This window comes from Mustela nivalis (assembly GCF_964662115.1).
Source record: "Mustela nivalis genome assembly, chromosome: 8".
Taxonomy (NCBI): domain Eukaryota; kingdom Metazoa; phylum Chordata; class Mammalia; order Carnivora; family Mustelidae; genus Mustela; species Mustela nivalis.
The window spans coordinates 114,507,322-114,525,533 of record NC_139027.1 but is presented as its reverse complement, the minus strand read 5'-3'; the positions used below and the strand labels follow the sequence as shown (position 1 = coordinate 114,525,533).

General features: G+C 47.4%; 1 protein-coding gene across 2 annotated transcripts; it reads left to right on the top strand.

Moving 5' to 3' along the window:
- The first annotated feature begins 863 nt into the window (after positions 1–863).
- On the top strand, positions 864–17,596 carry PRNP (prion protein (Kanno blood group)). Of its 2 annotated transcripts, none has more exons than XM_082743069.1 (3): positions 864–1,098; positions 3,413–3,510; positions 15,234–17,596. In XM_082743069.1, exon 3 carries the CDS (start codon positions 15,244–15,246, stop codon positions 16,015–16,017), a length of 774 nt encoding a protein of 257 aa, XP_082599195.1. In that variant the 5' UTR covers positions 864–1,098; positions 3,413–3,510; positions 15,234–15,243; the 3' UTR covers positions 16,018–17,596. The 2 variants fall into 2 exon arrangements, with proteins under 2 accessions (XP_082599195.1, XP_082599196.1); XM_082743070.1 differs by having other exon boundaries at positions 1,018–1,094.
- The last annotated feature ends 616 nt before the right edge of the window (positions 17,597–18,212 follow it).

Sequence of the window (18,212 nt, the reverse complement as noted above, 5' to 3'; positions counted from 1 at the left end):
TAAACATCACCCTACACTGTTTCACATTCTCTCTATTCTCTGGCCTTCCCCTTCCTGCCCACTAGTCTCCTCCCACGTGAGTGATCCACCCGGGGAATATAGGTGAGCAATCTAAATCCCGTTTCCAACAGGTGTCTCAATATTTTTAAACCTCTTTTCTTACAAGCTTAGTGGACCCCCTTGCTCATAACAAGGGGACTAGTTGTCCCATTTTTCCCAGGACAATCTTGGTTTACGCCCACCTAATTCATACTGGTGCCTCTTTCACTTTACAAGTGTCCTGATTTGGGTAATAATTTAGACAGTTCCCCAAACCCCAGTTCCCATCCCTCTATCACTTCATCCCAGGCCAAACTTTATAAATGCCTACCTAATTTCTTCACAGGAATAACGGTCCAGAGCATACCATTCTGTTTTATACAAGGTACCTCAGGTAACGTGAGCGGACATTAAATGGAGGATATTTTCCTCATTTGTGAGGTCTAGTCTAAATAATCTCTTTTGCACAAAATAAGGAGCAGAAACTGAGTCAATGAACGAATAGTGGTGGCCAACGTCCTTCCTAGGCCTCCACTTGTACGAACTTACGTGAAAATTCACGAACCCTGGCTGGGCTCAATCCAAGGTAGAAAAAATCTTTTTCCTCTTCAGAAATTTCTGGCTAACAAAGTTCCAGAAATTGCCTTCTCATTCCCTAACGTCTCATTTTCTCCATTATGTAACGGGAGAGTTGGGGCTTCGGGCCGAATTTCTTTTTAAAGATGATTTTACAGTCAATGAGCAACGTCAGGGAGTGATGACACCAGGAGGCGGTATCAGCCGGTGCGATGTGGAAGCGAATCCCAACACGTTTCCACTAAGCAACTCAGATGCCCGGGCACGCTTGGGAGGGGTGCACCTTTCCGCGTGGGCCCGCGCCCGCAGGAGCGCACGAGCCGAGACCGCGCGGTCATTGGTCGGCGCGCAGACCTCCGCCGCGAGCTCCGCCACCTCCCTGCCCCGCCCACGACCCTCCCCCTGGGCGGGGCTTGTCGCTCGCCTCCGCGCCAGTCGCTGACAGCTCGGGCGCGGCGAGCTTCTCCTCTCCGAAGAAGGCAGGTAAACAGCCCGGTGGCCTTTTCAACTCCCAGCGCAGGGCGCGGGCGGGGGTCCGGAGCTCTGGGGGGCGGCGGGGACGTCGCGGAACCCGAGGGCCCGACCCGGGGACTCTGGCGTCGGGGGCCGACCTTGGCCGTGAGGAAAGGAGGGGGTTTCCCTGCGGGCGCGTGGCGCGTCCGGCCTGCCCCAGGGTGCGCGTTGGTTAAGGCGGGACGTCTCACGGTTTAGCTTTTCTGGTTGGGCCTGGGGGCGGGGGGAGCGGCTGGCCTGGCCCGTGGGGAGGGATGGCCGTGTGCCGCGAGGTCTGATCCTCCCCCACGCAGGTCCGCGGCGGGAGGGGCCGAAGGTCGGGGCAAGTAGGGGGCGATCGCCTCGTGCGAACGCGGCTGGGGAACCCAAGGAGGGCCGCGAGCGGCTCCGGGGAGACGAGCCGTGGGGTCGTGGGGCTCCCGGCCGCCGGCGCGTTGGCCGCCCTACCAGCCAGCAGGCAGAAGACGGGGACGCCCCGAGAGTGTCGGAGTGGGGGTGGGAGAGCGGCCGCCCGCCCCGGGCCGGGGCCGCGGCAGGAGAGGAGTTCGCGGCGCGTGGGGGCCCACTCTGCCGGGGAACTCCTCCCGAGAGGCGGCCGCACCCGTCTAGCCCTCCGCGGAGCAGCCCCGGCGCGGACGGGCGTGGGCGGGGCCTCGGGCCTCTGCGGGCTGGGGCCTGGAGCCGCCGCCTTCTCCCTCTCGGGGGCCGGGGAGTGCCTGGCCCCCGGGGACACATGTCTCCTGCCCCGGATCATGATTACCTTCTTGGCTGCGTATTTTTCTTTCACATAGAGCATCACGGCTTAATAAGCAGTTCCCCACATGCGAGCATTTGAGGTGCTTTCCTTTTCCTTGCGAAAAACTCCAGGTGGAATAGGAGTAAAGATTTTTATTAATTACCGGGATAAAATAGGAACAGAAAGTTGAATACAGAAGGTCAGACTGCTGGAAAAATGAACAACTCTCTCAGACGTTGTTAAGAAGAAAAACAAAAATCACGGGTGAAAATGAACAATTTAACCTACGTGGCCACCGAGGAGCTCTTAAAATGAAAAAGAACTAGCTGGAAAGGGAAAAAAGCGGAGAGCTAGGATGCGATTTGTATCTTTTTGTATCTGACACAAATTTTTCGTACATGTAAAAGGAAAGTGAGAGATTATAATAGATAAATTGTATAATAGATAAATGGTGAAATGATGAACCATTTGCAGAATAGAATGCAAATGGAAGCAAGACGATTATCATTTCACATCTATTAAATGAACAAAAACGATCTCAATAGTAGTAACAACCCCTATGAGACAGTTGCCATGAAACTTGCATATTCAGTTATCTGGAGATGCTGTGGGGTGTTGGGCTCAGAAAGGTGGAGCTGCTACTGATTTTGTGACTTCCTGCAGGTCACCTAATTTCCTAATCCTGCTCATGTCCATTCATAAAATAGAGGAAGTGAAACCTACTTTCCAGTGTGTTGCCAAGATTAACTTTAGGTGAAACTGACCATTGGTGTGTATCCCTTTATTCTTTTACTGTTCACAACCCAAGAGGGATATTGTGAAGTGCCATGCACTTTTTTGTAAAGCACTCTGGCAATGCACTAAGAAGTTAGAAGTGGTGACCCAGAAAACCCGACCCCTGGGGATTTACCTGCAATAGAAGAAACATTTACCTGCGATGGAAGCAAACAAACCAACAAAAAGCCATATGCAGGCACACATTGGTGCAGAATGATCTAAAATTAGAACCAACTGGGAAGCAACCTAAATGTACAACAGCAGGGCAGTAGCTCAGAAAATCATGGCCTAGTAACTGGTAGGAGCAGTATGTGACCATTAAGAGTCATGATTTTGGACCCTCTGATATCTGGGGAAAACTGACAAGTCAGAGTGCACTTATCTAAACTATTTACTCAAATGTGAATGCATGTGTGGATAATCTAAATTTTTGGAAAACACCAAAAAATGGGCATTTTAATAGAAGTGAGAGGTGATTTTCACATTCCTTTTTTTTTCTTGGTGTGTTGCTTTTACTGAATAATACGATTTTTAAAACAGGTCACATATCTCAATTTTTTAAATGTTACGGACCCACCATTTTCTCTGTGTCCTGTTTGCTGTTTTTTTTTTTTTATATGACCTCATTTTTTTCAAATATTGTCTCATTTTCTTCTTGAACAGATTTATTAGTGTTTATTAATGTATATATTAGGTTTTTCTTTTAAGGAATCAGTTCTTAGATTTATTTATCCATTCTAGTTTTTTTCTTTTTTTGTGGCTGTTTTTAAGGATTCCTGAGTATATTTGGAAACAGAGCTGTTTCAGCCACACCGAAGCAGTCTGTCTTCTCAGAGACACAACTCCAGCTCAGCGGAGCCACGACAGATGTACGTACCCTGTGGAATCTCTTTGGCCTTCTGATGGTTGAATAGTCTCCAACTGTCACAGAAAATAAGGCTCTGGAAAGGCTGCAATCACAGGCCCCTGCTTGGGAGGCCGCTGGGGTCTATGTATGTAACTCCTAGCCATTCCATCATTCTTGCAAAATCACCTTGATTTTGCCAGGAAATGGTCATAGCTTTCCCTACAATCAGGCTGAATTATGTAAGGAAGCAGCCATTTAAAAAATAATACAATAATAATCACATAACGTTTCTGTGCCAGATTAATGCCGAAGGTGACTGTTTACCGGATGACAAAAGGTTTTAGGAGGTGAAAGGTTTTTGAAGCTGTAGTTTTATCTTACCTGTTCTAGTCTGCCTTTAGGATCTTATTTCCTCTCCCAAGGCAACTGTATCAGCTGTGCATGGCTGTGTATTAAGCATTCACGTCGCACTGGCATCTGACCCAGGGATGGTGCTGTATATTGTAGAATAATCCTGGAGTGAATCCCGTGCTTGCCAGCGTTTACGGTGGGGAGCATTTGTTTTTCTCCCTTCAGTTTGTTAATCCTTTTTCTTTAGCTGTGTTCTACTTACTACTGCTAAACTATCGTGTGATCACTTCCAGGGAAGTGTGCTCTTTCATGAGAAGCATTGTAAATGTGGTTCAGTGTTGTTTTCCTGAGGCCCTAGTTCTGAAGCCTGGTTAGGAGTGCGATCCCCTAGGAAGATTTTATCGATCCCCAGATGCCATTGTTGGACACTGTTGGCCCAGGATAGGCTTCAGCAATGTTGCTTTTGAAAAAGCTCTTCTGGTCATTCTGATGACAGACCAGGTTGGCAGTCTTTTGCCCTGTTCAATCCAGGGCCTCAGGGTACCAGTGCAACCCCACATCCCAAAATGTTCTGCAAAATGTTGTATGGCTTGCATTCTTTAAGGGGCAGTGTCCTCAAAAAGATTAAAACATGACAAGGTTCTACCTAGCCCTGGAAAGACAGGGAATTTTCCTGGGGTCTATGGGCAGTGGGAGAAGCTGGTGCCAGTTCCCAATTTAACCAGTTAAGTTTCAAGTTATAACATGTTCTAAGTATTAGAAGTTCAGCCCTTGGCACTCGACCATTAAGCTAGTTCCTGCCAGCTCATGTGTAAATGGGAATAGGATGAACAGGGTGATAATCTGTGGATCTTTCTGGTACCTTCTGTCAAGTTCCATTGCTCTGCCATTGTTCATAACCAATGCCATGTGATCCTTACAATGCCTCATGTAGCTTCCCAGTGTATCCTGATAGCTGACAGGCCGAGCATGCCCTAGGTTTTCTTCCTGTTCAGTGATTTTTTTTCTGACTTTTTTTTTTCCTGACTTCTTAATTGTGAGTATCATTTCATCATGTCCTTTAAAATCCCCTTTGAATTCTTACTGAAAGTGTGTTAATTTGATGGATTACTTGAAGATAAATTGGTATCTTTCAGTATTGGTTTTCCCAAACAAAAACATTGTGTGGCTTGGTTTGTTTTGGCTTTTTGTTTGTTTGTTTGCTTGTTTTCTAGTCTTCCTTTTTATGTCTCTCAGTAAAATTCCTTAGCTTTCCTCATACAAGTCCTATTTCTTTTTAGGTTAAATCCTAGATGCTATAAAAAAAATTTTATTGCCATTATAGATGGAATGGCAATATGGAACATTATGGATGGAATGTTTGCATCTGTGCTAAATCTTCTCACTAATTATAATTAATTTGGGGACTTGCTGGGTTTTTATATATGGATTGCAAAAACTGCCACCCTAATGAGCTCACTTATTTATTCTAAGATGTTTTGGGCCAATTTTCCAAATAGGAGATGTAATTGGCTGAAACTTCCATAACAATCAAAAATAAGAGGACCTACTTGCATTTTTGTCTTGTTCATTACACTGATGGGATGCCTTTCCTTCTTCCATTAAGATAGGATATAGGCCATGCATTTGTGGTGGCAATTCTTGATGGAAAGGGACTGCCTGCTAGTTCTAGAGAAACGTTAATAGCTTAAGCTTAAAAAATCAAGAATGGAGGTTGACTTTAATTGAAAATTTTTCAATATCTCCACAGAGTCTTAGCATTTTGTCATCTTAACCTATTCGGGGATTTCCAATTGAGGCCTCTTCGCATTCCCAAAATAATCCTTATTGGTCACAGTGTATCCTTCTTTTACTAAACTGTTAAAATCAGTTTGGCGGTATTTTCTTTTGGATTTTGGCATCCTTACTGGTGGAGACTGGGTGACTAGGGACGCAATTGCTGGGGTTTCAATCCTGGCCCTTGGCCCCTTGGCTATAGACACTGCTTCTCAGGGAAGGATGCCCTCACATTTATCTCTGCTGAGTTACAGACTCTTAAAGCAATTGCCCAAGTTGATACTCCTACTTGAACATCTCCTAGGTGTAGCCAAGCTAACGTGTCCAAACCACAGCCCTGGGTCTTCTCTCCAAGTGGGACCCTCCACCTGTCTCTGTCATTTCAGGAGATGGCATCATCCCCTAAGCTAAATATCTTACTCGCCATTGTGTCCCCAGCACCCTAGCACACTAGCATAATGCTAGAACCTTAGAGAACACTTAATTATTTGTTGAATGAATCAATACTCTATTGTACTATAAATGTTACACTGTAATATGGAATTTAGGACAACTTTTTCCTCCATTTCTTTTATGGTTATTGGTCAGTTCAAATTTTCTATTTATTTAAAAACTGGCATATACTGCTTATTCCATAAATACTTGTTGGCTGAATTAATTCTAAAGTCAATATTTATGATGTATATTTTAATATAAAAGCACACCATCCCACAGAGATTTTTTTTTAAGATTTTATTTATTTATTTGACAGAGATCACAAGTAGTCAGAGAGAGAAGGGGTAGCAGGCTCCCCGCTGAGCTGAGAGCCGATGTGGGGCTTGATCCCAGAACCCTGAGATCATGACCTGAGCCAAAGGCAGAGGCCCAACCCACTGAGCCACCCAGGTGCCCCTCCCACACAGATTTTTAATTCATAAAACATTTGCATTTGAAAGGTTGTTACCCTTTTAAAGTCTTCTCTTTCTAAGGTTTTTTGACCTTTCCCATTTCCCACGTGGAGCTCGGCAATGGACCATGTTTGTATGTGTGTTGCCTTTTCAAGTCACTCGATTTTACTTAGAAATCCCTCATTTTTCTGAGTTTTATTTAAGTTCTACTTTCATCTCTATATTTCTTTATAATTATGATGCTTTATTTTGAAATTTTCTCTTTCTTCTTTTTTTGAGTTGAATAATCATTCAATTTATTTTCATTTTTTCTGTTCAATTATACCACCCACACTCCTTTGATAGTCACGTGGGTTCCTTTATTTCCACACCCTGCCTTCTTGGCATCATCCAGCTCTTTTCTGGTTTTGGTTTGGTTATTATTATTATTTTTTTTTTACTAGACTAATAAGTGTAAGTGAAACATCTTCCTTTTTTGGTCCCATTTTATCTGATTCTTAATGATTTTGAATATATTCTCAAGCCCTTTTGGCTTTTCCTCTTCTATCAATTATCAGTTTTTGTATCTTCTGGCCCTTCTGTCTATTTTTTTCTATTACTGTGTCTTACTGCTTACTGTACATTCTGGAAATGAATTTTCTGTTGGCCATAAATACTAGAAATATTTTTTTTAATATTTTATTTATTTATTTGAGAGAGAGAACGAGAAAGAAAGCATGAGAGGGGAGAAGTCAGATGGAGGAGCAGACTCTCCACCAAGCAGGGAGCCCGATGTAGGACTCCATCCTGGGACTCCGGGATCATGACCTGAGCCAAAGGCAGTTGCTTAACCAACTGAGCCACCCAGGCACCCCAATACTAGAAATATTTTTACCATTATGCACTCCTCTTAGTTTTGTCCACAATATCCTTCATAACATTAAATAAGAATCCTTATCTTTTATGTCATAAAACTTTTATTTGCCTCTTGGTTTGTACCCTTTGTTTAAAAATCTGTACCACTACCCCCTTGCCCCCACCGGTCATCTCCAGGTCACACAGGCATTCACCTGTGGCTTCTTCTTTTAACAATGTGCTTTTCCCTTTCTCAGGTAGGTTTGTATTCCACCTAGAGTGCACTCTTGCATGTAGTGTTAGGGATCTAGTTTTATTTTTCTTTGGTTTCCTGGAAGCATCTGCTCAACAGCCTTCCTGTCTCCATTGATTTGTGGTGGCTGCTTTATCATATATCAAGTCCCCTACTAAAATGTGGGGGGGGGGGCTTATCTCCGAATGTGCCCTTTTGCTCTCCTTGGTCCGTTGATCTGTTCCTAGACTTTGACTGTGTGGTCTTTATTGCTCTGGCTTTATAGTAGGATTTAAGGTCTGATCCAGTAGATTCCCTTGTCTTTTCTGTTCCTTTTTAAAGCTGAGTTTACTATTCATGGACATTCCTCTCACCTTGTAAGTTTATTGACCTCCTCAAAAAAACCCAGGTGGACTTCGGGTTGGCGTTTTATTGAAATTACAGGTTCACTGGTTGGAGGGGTGGGGTAATTGACAGATATCACCAAGTCATCCCAGTCAAAGCCGTGGAGTATCTTTCCATTTGTTCAGATCATCTTTAGTGTTCTTTATTGGAGTTTTTTATTTAGTTGACAGAGACACAGCAAGAGAAGGAACACAAGCAGGGGGAGTAGGAGAGGGAGAAGCAGGCTCCCCGCTGAGCAGAGAGCCCGATGTGGGGCTCGATCCCAGGACCCTGGAATCATGACCTGAGCTGAAGGCAGATGCTTAATGACTAAGCCACCCAGGCACCCCTACTGAAGTTATTTTTGCTCAAGTGTTATTTCTTCTCAGTTAAGTCAAGCCCTAGATACCTTACAGTTTGGTTTGATGCTGTGATTATCTTCTTTCTTGATTTTTTTTTCTAATTGATTATTGCTGATGTAGAGAAATGCTGTTGGTTTTTGTAGGCCAGTCTTCTATCCCACAGCCTTGCTGAACTCTAGTATTGGGGTCTCTTGTCGTCTCTACAAATCTGTTGGGTTTTCTGTGTATGGTCACTTTAACTGCAAACAATGAAAGTCGGCTCTATCCTTGCAGTTCTGGCCCTGGTTACTTCTTTGTCTCTGCCTGTGACATTGAACAGAATCTCCAGTCCTGTGGCGATGAACATCCTTGTCTTCTTTCTTTTTTTTTTTTTAAGATTTTATTTATTAATTTGACAGAGAGAGAGATTACAAGTAGGCAAAGAGGCAGGCAGAGAGAGTGGGGGAAGCAGGCTTCTTGCCTAGCAGAGAGCCCGATGCGGGACTCGATCCCAGGACCCTGAGATCATGGCCTGAGCTGAAGGCAGAGGCTTAACCCACTGAGCCACCCAGGTGCCCCCATCCTTGTCTTATTTCTGTATCTTAAAGCATTCAGAGGTTATCCACTAAGTATGTTGGTTGGTTTTGTTATATAACCATTATCAAGTTAGGGGAGTTTCCTCCTATTCCTAGTCTGCTAAGAGGGGTTTTTGTTTGTTTGTTTGGGGGAGGCTTTTTGGTGTTAAACAGGTATTGAGTTTTGTCAAATACTTAATGTCTTTTTTGTTTGTTTTATTTTTCACTATTTATTTTTTTATTTATGTCATGGTGGGTATGGGAGCTTGAAATCTGGAGCTGATGTGTCTTCCCCTTCTCACCCCCTTGACAAGCACAACTGAGATCAGTCCCAGAAACCTCCGAACTGGGACCATTCAGACGGGCAGAACCCCTATGCCTGTCTCCTGGCAGCCAGGCCTCCCTCACAGGGCAGGGAGCGAGGGCTCCCAGACACCCACTCAGGGCCTGACTCAAGTACTGTAGCTTGCACTGGACCACCTGTGCCCCTCACGGGTCCCACAGCCCCTACCTTGCCAAGGTTTGGGGGTAGGAGGGGGAACAGTGGCCCCTGCAGGCTGATAAAGCCATTTAGCTTGACTGTGGTTGTGACTGGGCCCAGCATTTGAGGGATGGGTCTAAGGTGTGTCTCCAGGTAAGGTGCTGGGGTAAGCTTGTTAGGGAGGCCTCAAACGTCCACATCTGTGGGATAGAAAGACTTCTTTGCCCACAGCAGACACGGTATCTATACAGTGCATGAGGGAGAGGCATCCAGGGGCTTGACTGGAGGCAAGGAACCCCAGGGCTCCTGCCTGTTCCCTGGAGTTCAGGGGCCGCTCTTGGGACCCTGTTGCTTCCTCCGTTACCTGCCCCAGCTGGCAGAAGGACAGCCATTTGGGGTTGAGGCCAAAGGCCTGCAGTCTCTGGTGAGTAACTCATGTCTACCAGCTGTCACCTTTGGGCCCAGGAGTTGTGTCTCCTTGCCCCTCCTACGTCCCTGGGGGACTGGCTTCTGGTGGGGGTGGGACACAGAGCGCTCCCTTCCTGTGCTGGGCTGCTTCCTGCAGGGCCTGTCAGGTGCCAACAGCTGCCCTGTGGACTGGCTTCATCTCTCTGTGGCTTCCCTGTGGCTTCCGTGAGTGTCTCTGTCTCTTCTGGGCAGAGTGACTTGAAGACCTGCCTCTTCTTCCACAGTTCTGGGCCTTCCGCTTCTGGCGTCTCATCCTGTAGTTGCTCTGGCTCTGACCTTGTATGTGCAAGTTTCCTTTAGGGAACGCCACCCGCCTTCCCCGGCTCTGGATTGTTCCAGCATTCCTCCAGGTGGGCAGTTCTCTCGGGTGTCAGGGCTGTGATTGTCCTTCTGCCCTTCAGCGTCTCCAGCCAGTTTGCATCCCCCCGGGCCTTCTCCGCCTGGTGTTCGCATGTGTCTGCCGCCACCTCAGAGCCACTGCGGGACACTGTCCTTGCCCTCACTGCCCTCCACCCTGCAGCAGGGCCCGAAAGCTTTCCTTGAGTGGTTTCTGTTCTTCTGCGTAACTTTTGACGAGATCTGCTGGAGTCTCCAACTGGAGGTCTCCACCATGTCCAAGTTCGCCTTCTTTCCAAGATAGCCTTCCTTCTGCTTCCATGGCCCTTCAGGTACATAGGCCGCATCTTCTTTTGCTTCTCTTTAGCCACGGCTGCCTGCTTTCTCTCCGAGGACGGTGCTATTCTCTGACAGAAGGTGGCAGCTTTCTGATAAATGTGGGGGTCCTTCTTCTTCAACGAGGGGAGAGTCCTGTAGAAATCATGCCCCCACTGGGGGGTCAGATTCCATGCACTTGTTGCTGTAGAGTCAGACTCAGAGCTGGAGGTGCCACCGCGGTCCAGGTCCCAGTCTCTGAAGCCATCTGGAAGCTGCTGCTCCTGGCACTTCTGGCGGGGGCCATACCGAATGGCCAAGGCCACATTTACCCGAAGGGGCGACCCGCTCAGTTCTGCCTGGCGGCTCTGCCCTTCAGGTCTCAAAATGTGCCAAAGATTCGGGGACAAGCCGATCACTCACAGAGAGTATCTTACAAGAGCTCAGGAGTCCCGTTTCTGTCCCCAGCAATTACACCCACCAGCACTGTCATCCTAGGTGTGTCACTTGCCGTCTCTGAATCTTGGTAGCCGAACTCACAGAGAGTGACAGGTTTGCAGTCAATGATACCAGATCTTCCTCATTTCTTCACAGAGAGAGATTCTCCAAGGTCCCCTGTTAAGTTTTGTCTCCTTCTTACATTTAGAAATGATTCTCTACTTCAAAATGTAGTTGCTGGGTTTAATACTTTCCATAACTAAATATTGCTTTTGTGGTTCTCAACCAATTCTAAAATGATGCTGTCTTCATCTGTTCTGTGGTGAGCCAAACTTCTCCAGCATTCAGCTTTACGGAAGTACGGAATAGCAGCGCGTGCGCACCACGGCTCTGATGCCCCCTTGCATCCTGGTCTCTCTTGTCTCACATACATAGCTTGATGAGAGTGACGAGTGGGAGCCGAGCCCTTCATTTATCTCCCTCCAGGCCTTCTCCTCTGTTCTGTGCCCGTCCATGCAGCTGCCCAGTCCCGAAATCCAGGTGCCACCCTGATTCTTCAGACACCAAGCCCTCCAGAAGCTACCTTCCAATCAGACCGTCCATGACCGTCCTTCCCTGACAAGGGCACCATCTCTAGCTTAGTTACTGCAGGAGCCTGGAAGCTAGTTTCACCGCACATGTACACACACACACACACACACACAGGCCCCAGTCCACCCTCCACAACATTCTTTCTCAGAGAGAGCCCAGAACTCTTCACTGGTTCCCTAGTACTTTGATAATCAAGTCCGGACGACTTAACATGCCTTAGCATTGGGCTACTTATAGTAACCCACGGGGATACTCTTGAGACCAAAAAGGGCATTATTAATATTAGCACCAGGCACAACAGGTGTAAACTGTCCCAGGGAAGACAGCATGTCTGCTCACCTTGCTGGTGAGGACCTTTACTGCCTGGCCCTGCCTCCTGACCCACCGCACACTGAGGCTCCTCTTCCAGGAAGCCCTCTGTGATTCCCCCCAACTGCTGGCATTCTCTCTCACCCCCACCGTTTCCACTCCAAATGCCTTGTAGCCCCCTCCACCTCCTACACCCAGCTTCACAGGGACCAAGGCCCTCTTCTGTGCCTCCATTCCTAGACAATGTCAGCATCTGCTCACATGTCTCCAGAACTTACAGAGCTGCGACTCTTATAGCCTTGGAGCAGGCGTGTTCAAAGCCAGCTTCCACATTCCTCCCCTTGCAACAGGGTCTCCTTCCTGCCCCGACGGTGTCAGCTCTCCTCTCCAGCCAGCCAGAGACGCCCGTGGCAGGTGGCACATGAGCTCAGTGTTCCTATAACCGGACTGGAGATGTTGGACAGTGGGCCAGTGCAGAGAAGAGGGCTTTGAAAATTCATAAAGAGTGGTTCACTTTTGTAACAGTTTAATTTTTAGTTTGGTTATTATGACTTATTACAGATGTTTCCACACTCATCCATTCATTCAGCATTTAATCATATCAGGCTGTGGGCCAGGCACTCCATTTAGGCACTAAAGGCACTACAGTGAACAAAGAGAAACTCCCACCTCAGGGGGAGCCCACACTGCCATGGAGATGGCAAACAGGAAGTAAATAGTAAAATATAGGTGTCAGGTAGGCATCCCCACTCTGAAGGAAAATGAAACAGGATAAGGGGATAGGATGCAGGCTGCTGACTCCGGGAGAGTGACATGCGCAGCCCCACAGAGCTGACATCAGAGCAGACTGGAGCCAAATGAGTAACTGGAGGGGGAGCCTTCCAGGCCCCAGGAGCAGCAAGTGCAAAGGCCCTGAGATGGGAAAGTGCTTCTCAAGTGTGGGGAGCAGGAGGAGGCCAGAGAGAGGTGGGCAGCTGGAGGCAGGTCACATGGCACGGTCAGGACTTGGGGTCTTACCCTGAGCACAAAGGAGTGCCACTTGAGGGGGAAGAGAAGAGACATGGTGTGATCTACTTAAAAAAAGGTTGTCTGAGCCTCTGGGCTGCTGAAGAGAGAACATGGAGTGGGGGCTGGGGAATAGTAGGGAGGCAGGTTGGAGGCTGTTAAAAGACCCCCATGAGAAGCAACAGAGGCTTCACCCAGGAGAGGAAGTGTGTTGGCAAATATGACGAGTGTCAGGATTTAGGATTTATTTTCAAGGTAGAGCTGATAACATTTGCTGGTAGATTCATTGTGTGCTATGAGAAAGAGGATATTCAAGAATAACTCTGGAGTGGGGGTTGGAGGGGTGCGCCTGGGTGGCTCAGTTGGTGGAGCATGTGGCTCTCTATCTTGGGGTCGTGAGTTGGAGCCCCACATTGGGCATGGAGTTTACTTTAAATAAATAAATAAACAAACAAACTCTTAAAAAAAAAAAGGATAGGGTGTTGGCTGGGTTTGGCTCATTGGGGTGAATGAAGTAGTTGTTGACGTGAAACCCCATTAGATTGGGAGCCGTTGACTGGGGGTGGCACTCTCCCAGTCCAGTTCCCTGTGGTTGTGGGTGGAAATGTGGGCGGCAGGCAGAGAGCTGGAGCCCCTAAGCACGTGGCGGGGGCCTGCCGGAGACCAGTGCCAGGGGCTGGAGAGGGAGGATCAGGCCAAACGGCCCATCTTAGGACCCTGACCCTCCGACCCGACCCAGGAGAGCCTCCGGAAATCCCGATTGATTGGCCCACTCTGAGCAGTTGAACCTGCTTTCATACCTTTCAAATATATATCTATTTACCTATGGCCACCTGGATTTTTCAGTAAGGATAGAAGCATAAATGGGAGGAGAATCATTCACTTATTTCATTATTCTCCTTCCCCTGAATGTCTGTGTGTCTTTGATCACAGCCCTGAGAACTGAGCAACAGGGTAGATGAGGCGTTTCATCTGAAAGGAGATTTTTCATTGGACAAGTGTACATTCTGCAAAGGATTATAAATTATTATCGGGGGCAACTTAATTTGTTCATGAATTCCCGAACTGCCAGCCTTTTCCTGTAAGACCTATGTTTCTTTTGTACCAAATATTAGGAGACAATAAGTCCCTCATAAGCCATTAAATGCTGAATCAAGGCTCACTCAGTGACTCGTGAACACAGGCATTTTTATCCCTCTTTAAGCGGCTCTTTTTATAGAAGATGAATTTACAAGAGGGCTTGCAAAATCCGGCATGTTTCCTGTTTCCAAAAAATCCTGTATTGAGAATTAGTTTGAGGAAATTCTTACAGGCACTTAACGTTCAGAGAGCGTTCATCCCTTCATTTAACAAGTAACTGTTGTGTGCCTGCTGGGCCAGGCACCGCCCTAGCCCCTGAGGAGAGAGCAGCAGACCAGATGCCCCCCCTGCTGGCATTCATTCCCACAGATGAAGGAAGACAGGAGCCAGCAATTTTCTTCTTTTTTTTTTTTTGTTTAAGATTTTTTAATTATTTGACAGAGAGAGAGACCATAAGCACAAGCAGACAGAAAGGCAGTCAGAGAGAGAGGGGGAAGCAAGCTCCCTGCTGAGCAGAGAGCCAGATGCGGGGCTTGATCCCAGGACCCTGAGATCATGACCCGAGCTGAAGGCAGATGCTTAACCCAGTGAGCCACCCAGGCGCCCCAGCAATATTTTAAAGTTAATTCCTGCAGAGCTCAACTGGGGGACTTACTAACTCCCAGACTTCCATAGGCCCCCTCCACCAAGTTCTCAGAAGGTTCCAGAAAAAAAAAAAAAGAAGGTTCCAGAAGGGGCTACACAGGGATCTTCATAGCAGTCCACCCAGCAGCAACCAGGGAATTGTCTCCACTCCCAGCCCCCACACATGGCTGCTCAAGTACAAGGGAATGAGACCCATATTGATGGATAAAGGGTTCCCCTGAGTGTAGAGTCCCCAGGCCCCACAGGAGCAAGTGTCCCTTGGGCACAGCTTCCAGGGTCCCCACAAGGATATACCTGGTTTACAGTAACCACTGCCCCAAAGATGCGCAAAGTTTCTGGCAAACCCACCAGATGTTTTCAGTTTCACCCAGCCCAGACGCAGTTAATCAATCAAGTTATTTTTACCATAAGCAACATTGCTGACATTCCATCTCTTATCAGGTTTCTAGGAAGTAGAGCCAGAAATGATCTTAAGGTCACCTTTGTCCCTAGAGGAGAAAGAGTTGGGTTAATGCTTTCTTTGAAATTACTTTTGTCATAAGTGCCACAAAGGAGAAGTAGGAGCGGGGAGCTTTGGTGACCAACATGCCGATGCCCTTGCTGGGCTTTCATTCTTTATGCCTCAAACATAGGATGCTGACTGCCTCCTCGTTTTTTTTGTTTTGTTTTGTTTTGTTTTGTTTTGTTTTGTTTGCAGATAAGCCATCATGGTGAAAAGCCACATAGGCAGCTGGCTCCTGGTTCTCTTTGTGGCCACATGGAGTGACATTGGCTTCTGCAAGAAGCGGCCGAAGCCTGGAGGAGGCTGGAACACTGGGGGGAGCCGATACCCAGGGCAGGGCAGTCCTGGAGGCAACCGCTACCCACCCCAGGGTGGTGGCGGCTGGGGCCAGCCCCACGGGGGTGGCTGGGGCCAGCCCCATGGGGGTGGCTGGGGTCAGCCCCACGGGGGTGGCTGGGGACAGCCGCATGGTGGCGGTGGCTGGGGTCAAGGTGGTGGGAGCCACGGTCAGTGGGGCAAGCCCAGTAAGCCCAAAACCAACATGAAGCATGTGGCGGGAGCCGCAGCAGCCGGGGCGGTTGTGGGGGGCCTGGGCGGCTACATGCTGGGGAGCGCCATGAGCAGGCCCCTCATTCATTTTGGCAATGACTATGAGGACCGCTACTACCGTGAGAACATGTACCGCTACCCCAACCAAGTGTACTACAAGCCGGTGGATCAGTACAGCAACCAGAACAACTTTGTGCACGACTGCGTCAACATCACGGTCAAGCAGCACACGGTGACCACCACCACCAAGGGCGAGAACTTCACGGAGACCGACATGAAGATCATGGAGCGCGTGGTGGAGCAGATGTGTGTCACCCAGTACCAGCGAGAGTCCGAGGCTTACTACCAGAGGGGGGCGAGCGCCATCCTCTTCTCGCCCCCTCCCGTAATCCTCCTCATCTCGCTGCTCATTCTCCTGATAGTGGGATGAGGATGGCCTTCCCGTTCTCTCCATCGTCTTCACCTTTTACGGGTTGGGGGAGGGGGTGTCTACCTACAGCCCTGTAGTGGTGGTGTCTCATTCCTGCTTCTCTTTATCACCCATAGGCTAATCCCCTTGGCCCTGATGGCCCTGGGAAATGTGGAGCAGACCCAGGATGCTATTTATTTGAGCCCCCATGTGTTGGAGTCCTTCAGGGGCCAATGCTAGTGCAGGGCTGAGAATAACAGCAAATCATCATTGGTTGACCTAGGGCTGCTTTTTTTGTTGTTGTTGTCTAGTGCAGCTGACAGAGGCTAAAACAATTCTCAAAACAGTCTTCAAATACCTTTGCCTGGAAACCTCTGGCTCCTGCCATAGCTAGATCTCAGTACACTAATGTCCCATTTTAGCCCTGTCTTCATAGCAACTCGGGCAAGTTTTTCTCACCCACTCTAAAAGAACGCAATTGCACTTCCCTGTGCAAAGAGCATTTCTGCCAAATTTGAAAGGAGGCCACATGATACTCATTCAAAAAGCAAAACTAGAAACCCTTTGCTCTTGGACGCAAGCCCGGCCTGCTAGGGAGCACCAGTCTGGGGCGATGGTTTGCATTCTGCGGCAGCCGAGGTATCCAGCGTAAATATTGATGCGACGCTAGACCTCGGCAGAGGATGTTTGCACAGGGAATGAACATAACCAACAGTGCGAAAATGCTACAAAAAATCCCACACTTGGGAGCAGTGTCCTTGGAGGCAAGTTTTCTTTTCTTTTGGGACATTTAAAGCCCCTATATGTGGCATTCCTTTCTTTCGTAACCTAAACTATAGATAATTAAGGCAGTTAAAAATTGAACTTCCTTCCAGGCCCCAAGAGCAAATCTTTGTTCGCTTACCTGGAAACCAGAATGATTTTGACACAGAGGAAGGTGCAGCTGTTAAAATAACCCTCATCCTAGAAGATTACATCATGGAGAAAACGATCAGTAGACAAAAATGATCGCATTTCTTCATTGCTGTCTCGTAATTGACAGAAACCAGAATTATGTCAAGTCCTAGTTTCTATAATCAGCTTTTGAATCAAAGAATGGAAGGCCATCCAAAAAAAAAAAAAGAAATACCTTAGGTCACCCATGACAGAAATACCCATTCAGGTTGGAAAAAAGGAATTCTGTTAACTGTTATTTAAGTAAGGCGAAATTATTGTCCGGATTGTTCGATATCATCAGCTAGCAGATAAATTCGCATTCTGCAGTGTTCCCGGCTTGCACTGTGCGGGTATTTGATGTTAAAAAAAAATTATTATATATATTGTGTATGACAAACTTAGAAGTTTTCGCTAGAGGAGTTAACATCTGATATATCTAATGCACCACCAGTTTTGGAAGGTACTAAATACTTAATATGTAGAAACCCTTTTGCGTGGTCCTCAGGCTTACACGTGCACTGAATAGTTTTGTATGATAGAGCCCATGTGTCTTCGAAATATGCATGTACTTTATATTTTCTATATTTGTAACTGGGCATGTACTTGTATAAAAAATGTATAAACATTCGAACTCTTGACTAGAATTAAACAGGAACTGAGTGTGTCCCATGGTGTTTGCAGTGACATTCACCGCCGCACCCTGTGTTGGCAAGGCCATGGGTGGGGGGTGACAGGAGCAAGGTGCCACTCGTGGTCCAAGCTCCTGCAGTGGCCTGCAGCCCATGCACCCAGTCCCCGTCTTGCCTTTAGCGGGCTCCCAGTCACACACCAGCTGCTCCCAGCTGCCTTTTCATTTTTTCCACAAATATCTTACGTATGCTGGGCTCTGGGTAAATGGCAGAGGCACTTAATTGCGGCAGAGGAAGACAGTCCTTCCGCCCTAGAAGCTCTTTTTCTGCCCTAGATTTTGAAATAGAGGATTTTCTTTTCTTATTTTAAGATTTTATTTATTTATTTGACAGAGAAAGACAGCCAGAGAGGGAACACAAGCATGGAGAGTGGGAGAGAGAGAAGCGTGTTTCCCACCAATCAGAGAGCCTAATGCAGGGTTCTATCACAGGACCCTGGGATCGTGACCTGAGCTGAAGGCAGACACTTAAGGACTGAGTCACCCAGGCACCCCTGAAATAGAGGGTTTTCTTAACTAAATGCAACTTAACCAGCTTTCAAGTACCAACTTGATTGCCCCCTGCCCCACCACAATATCAGACTATAAACTC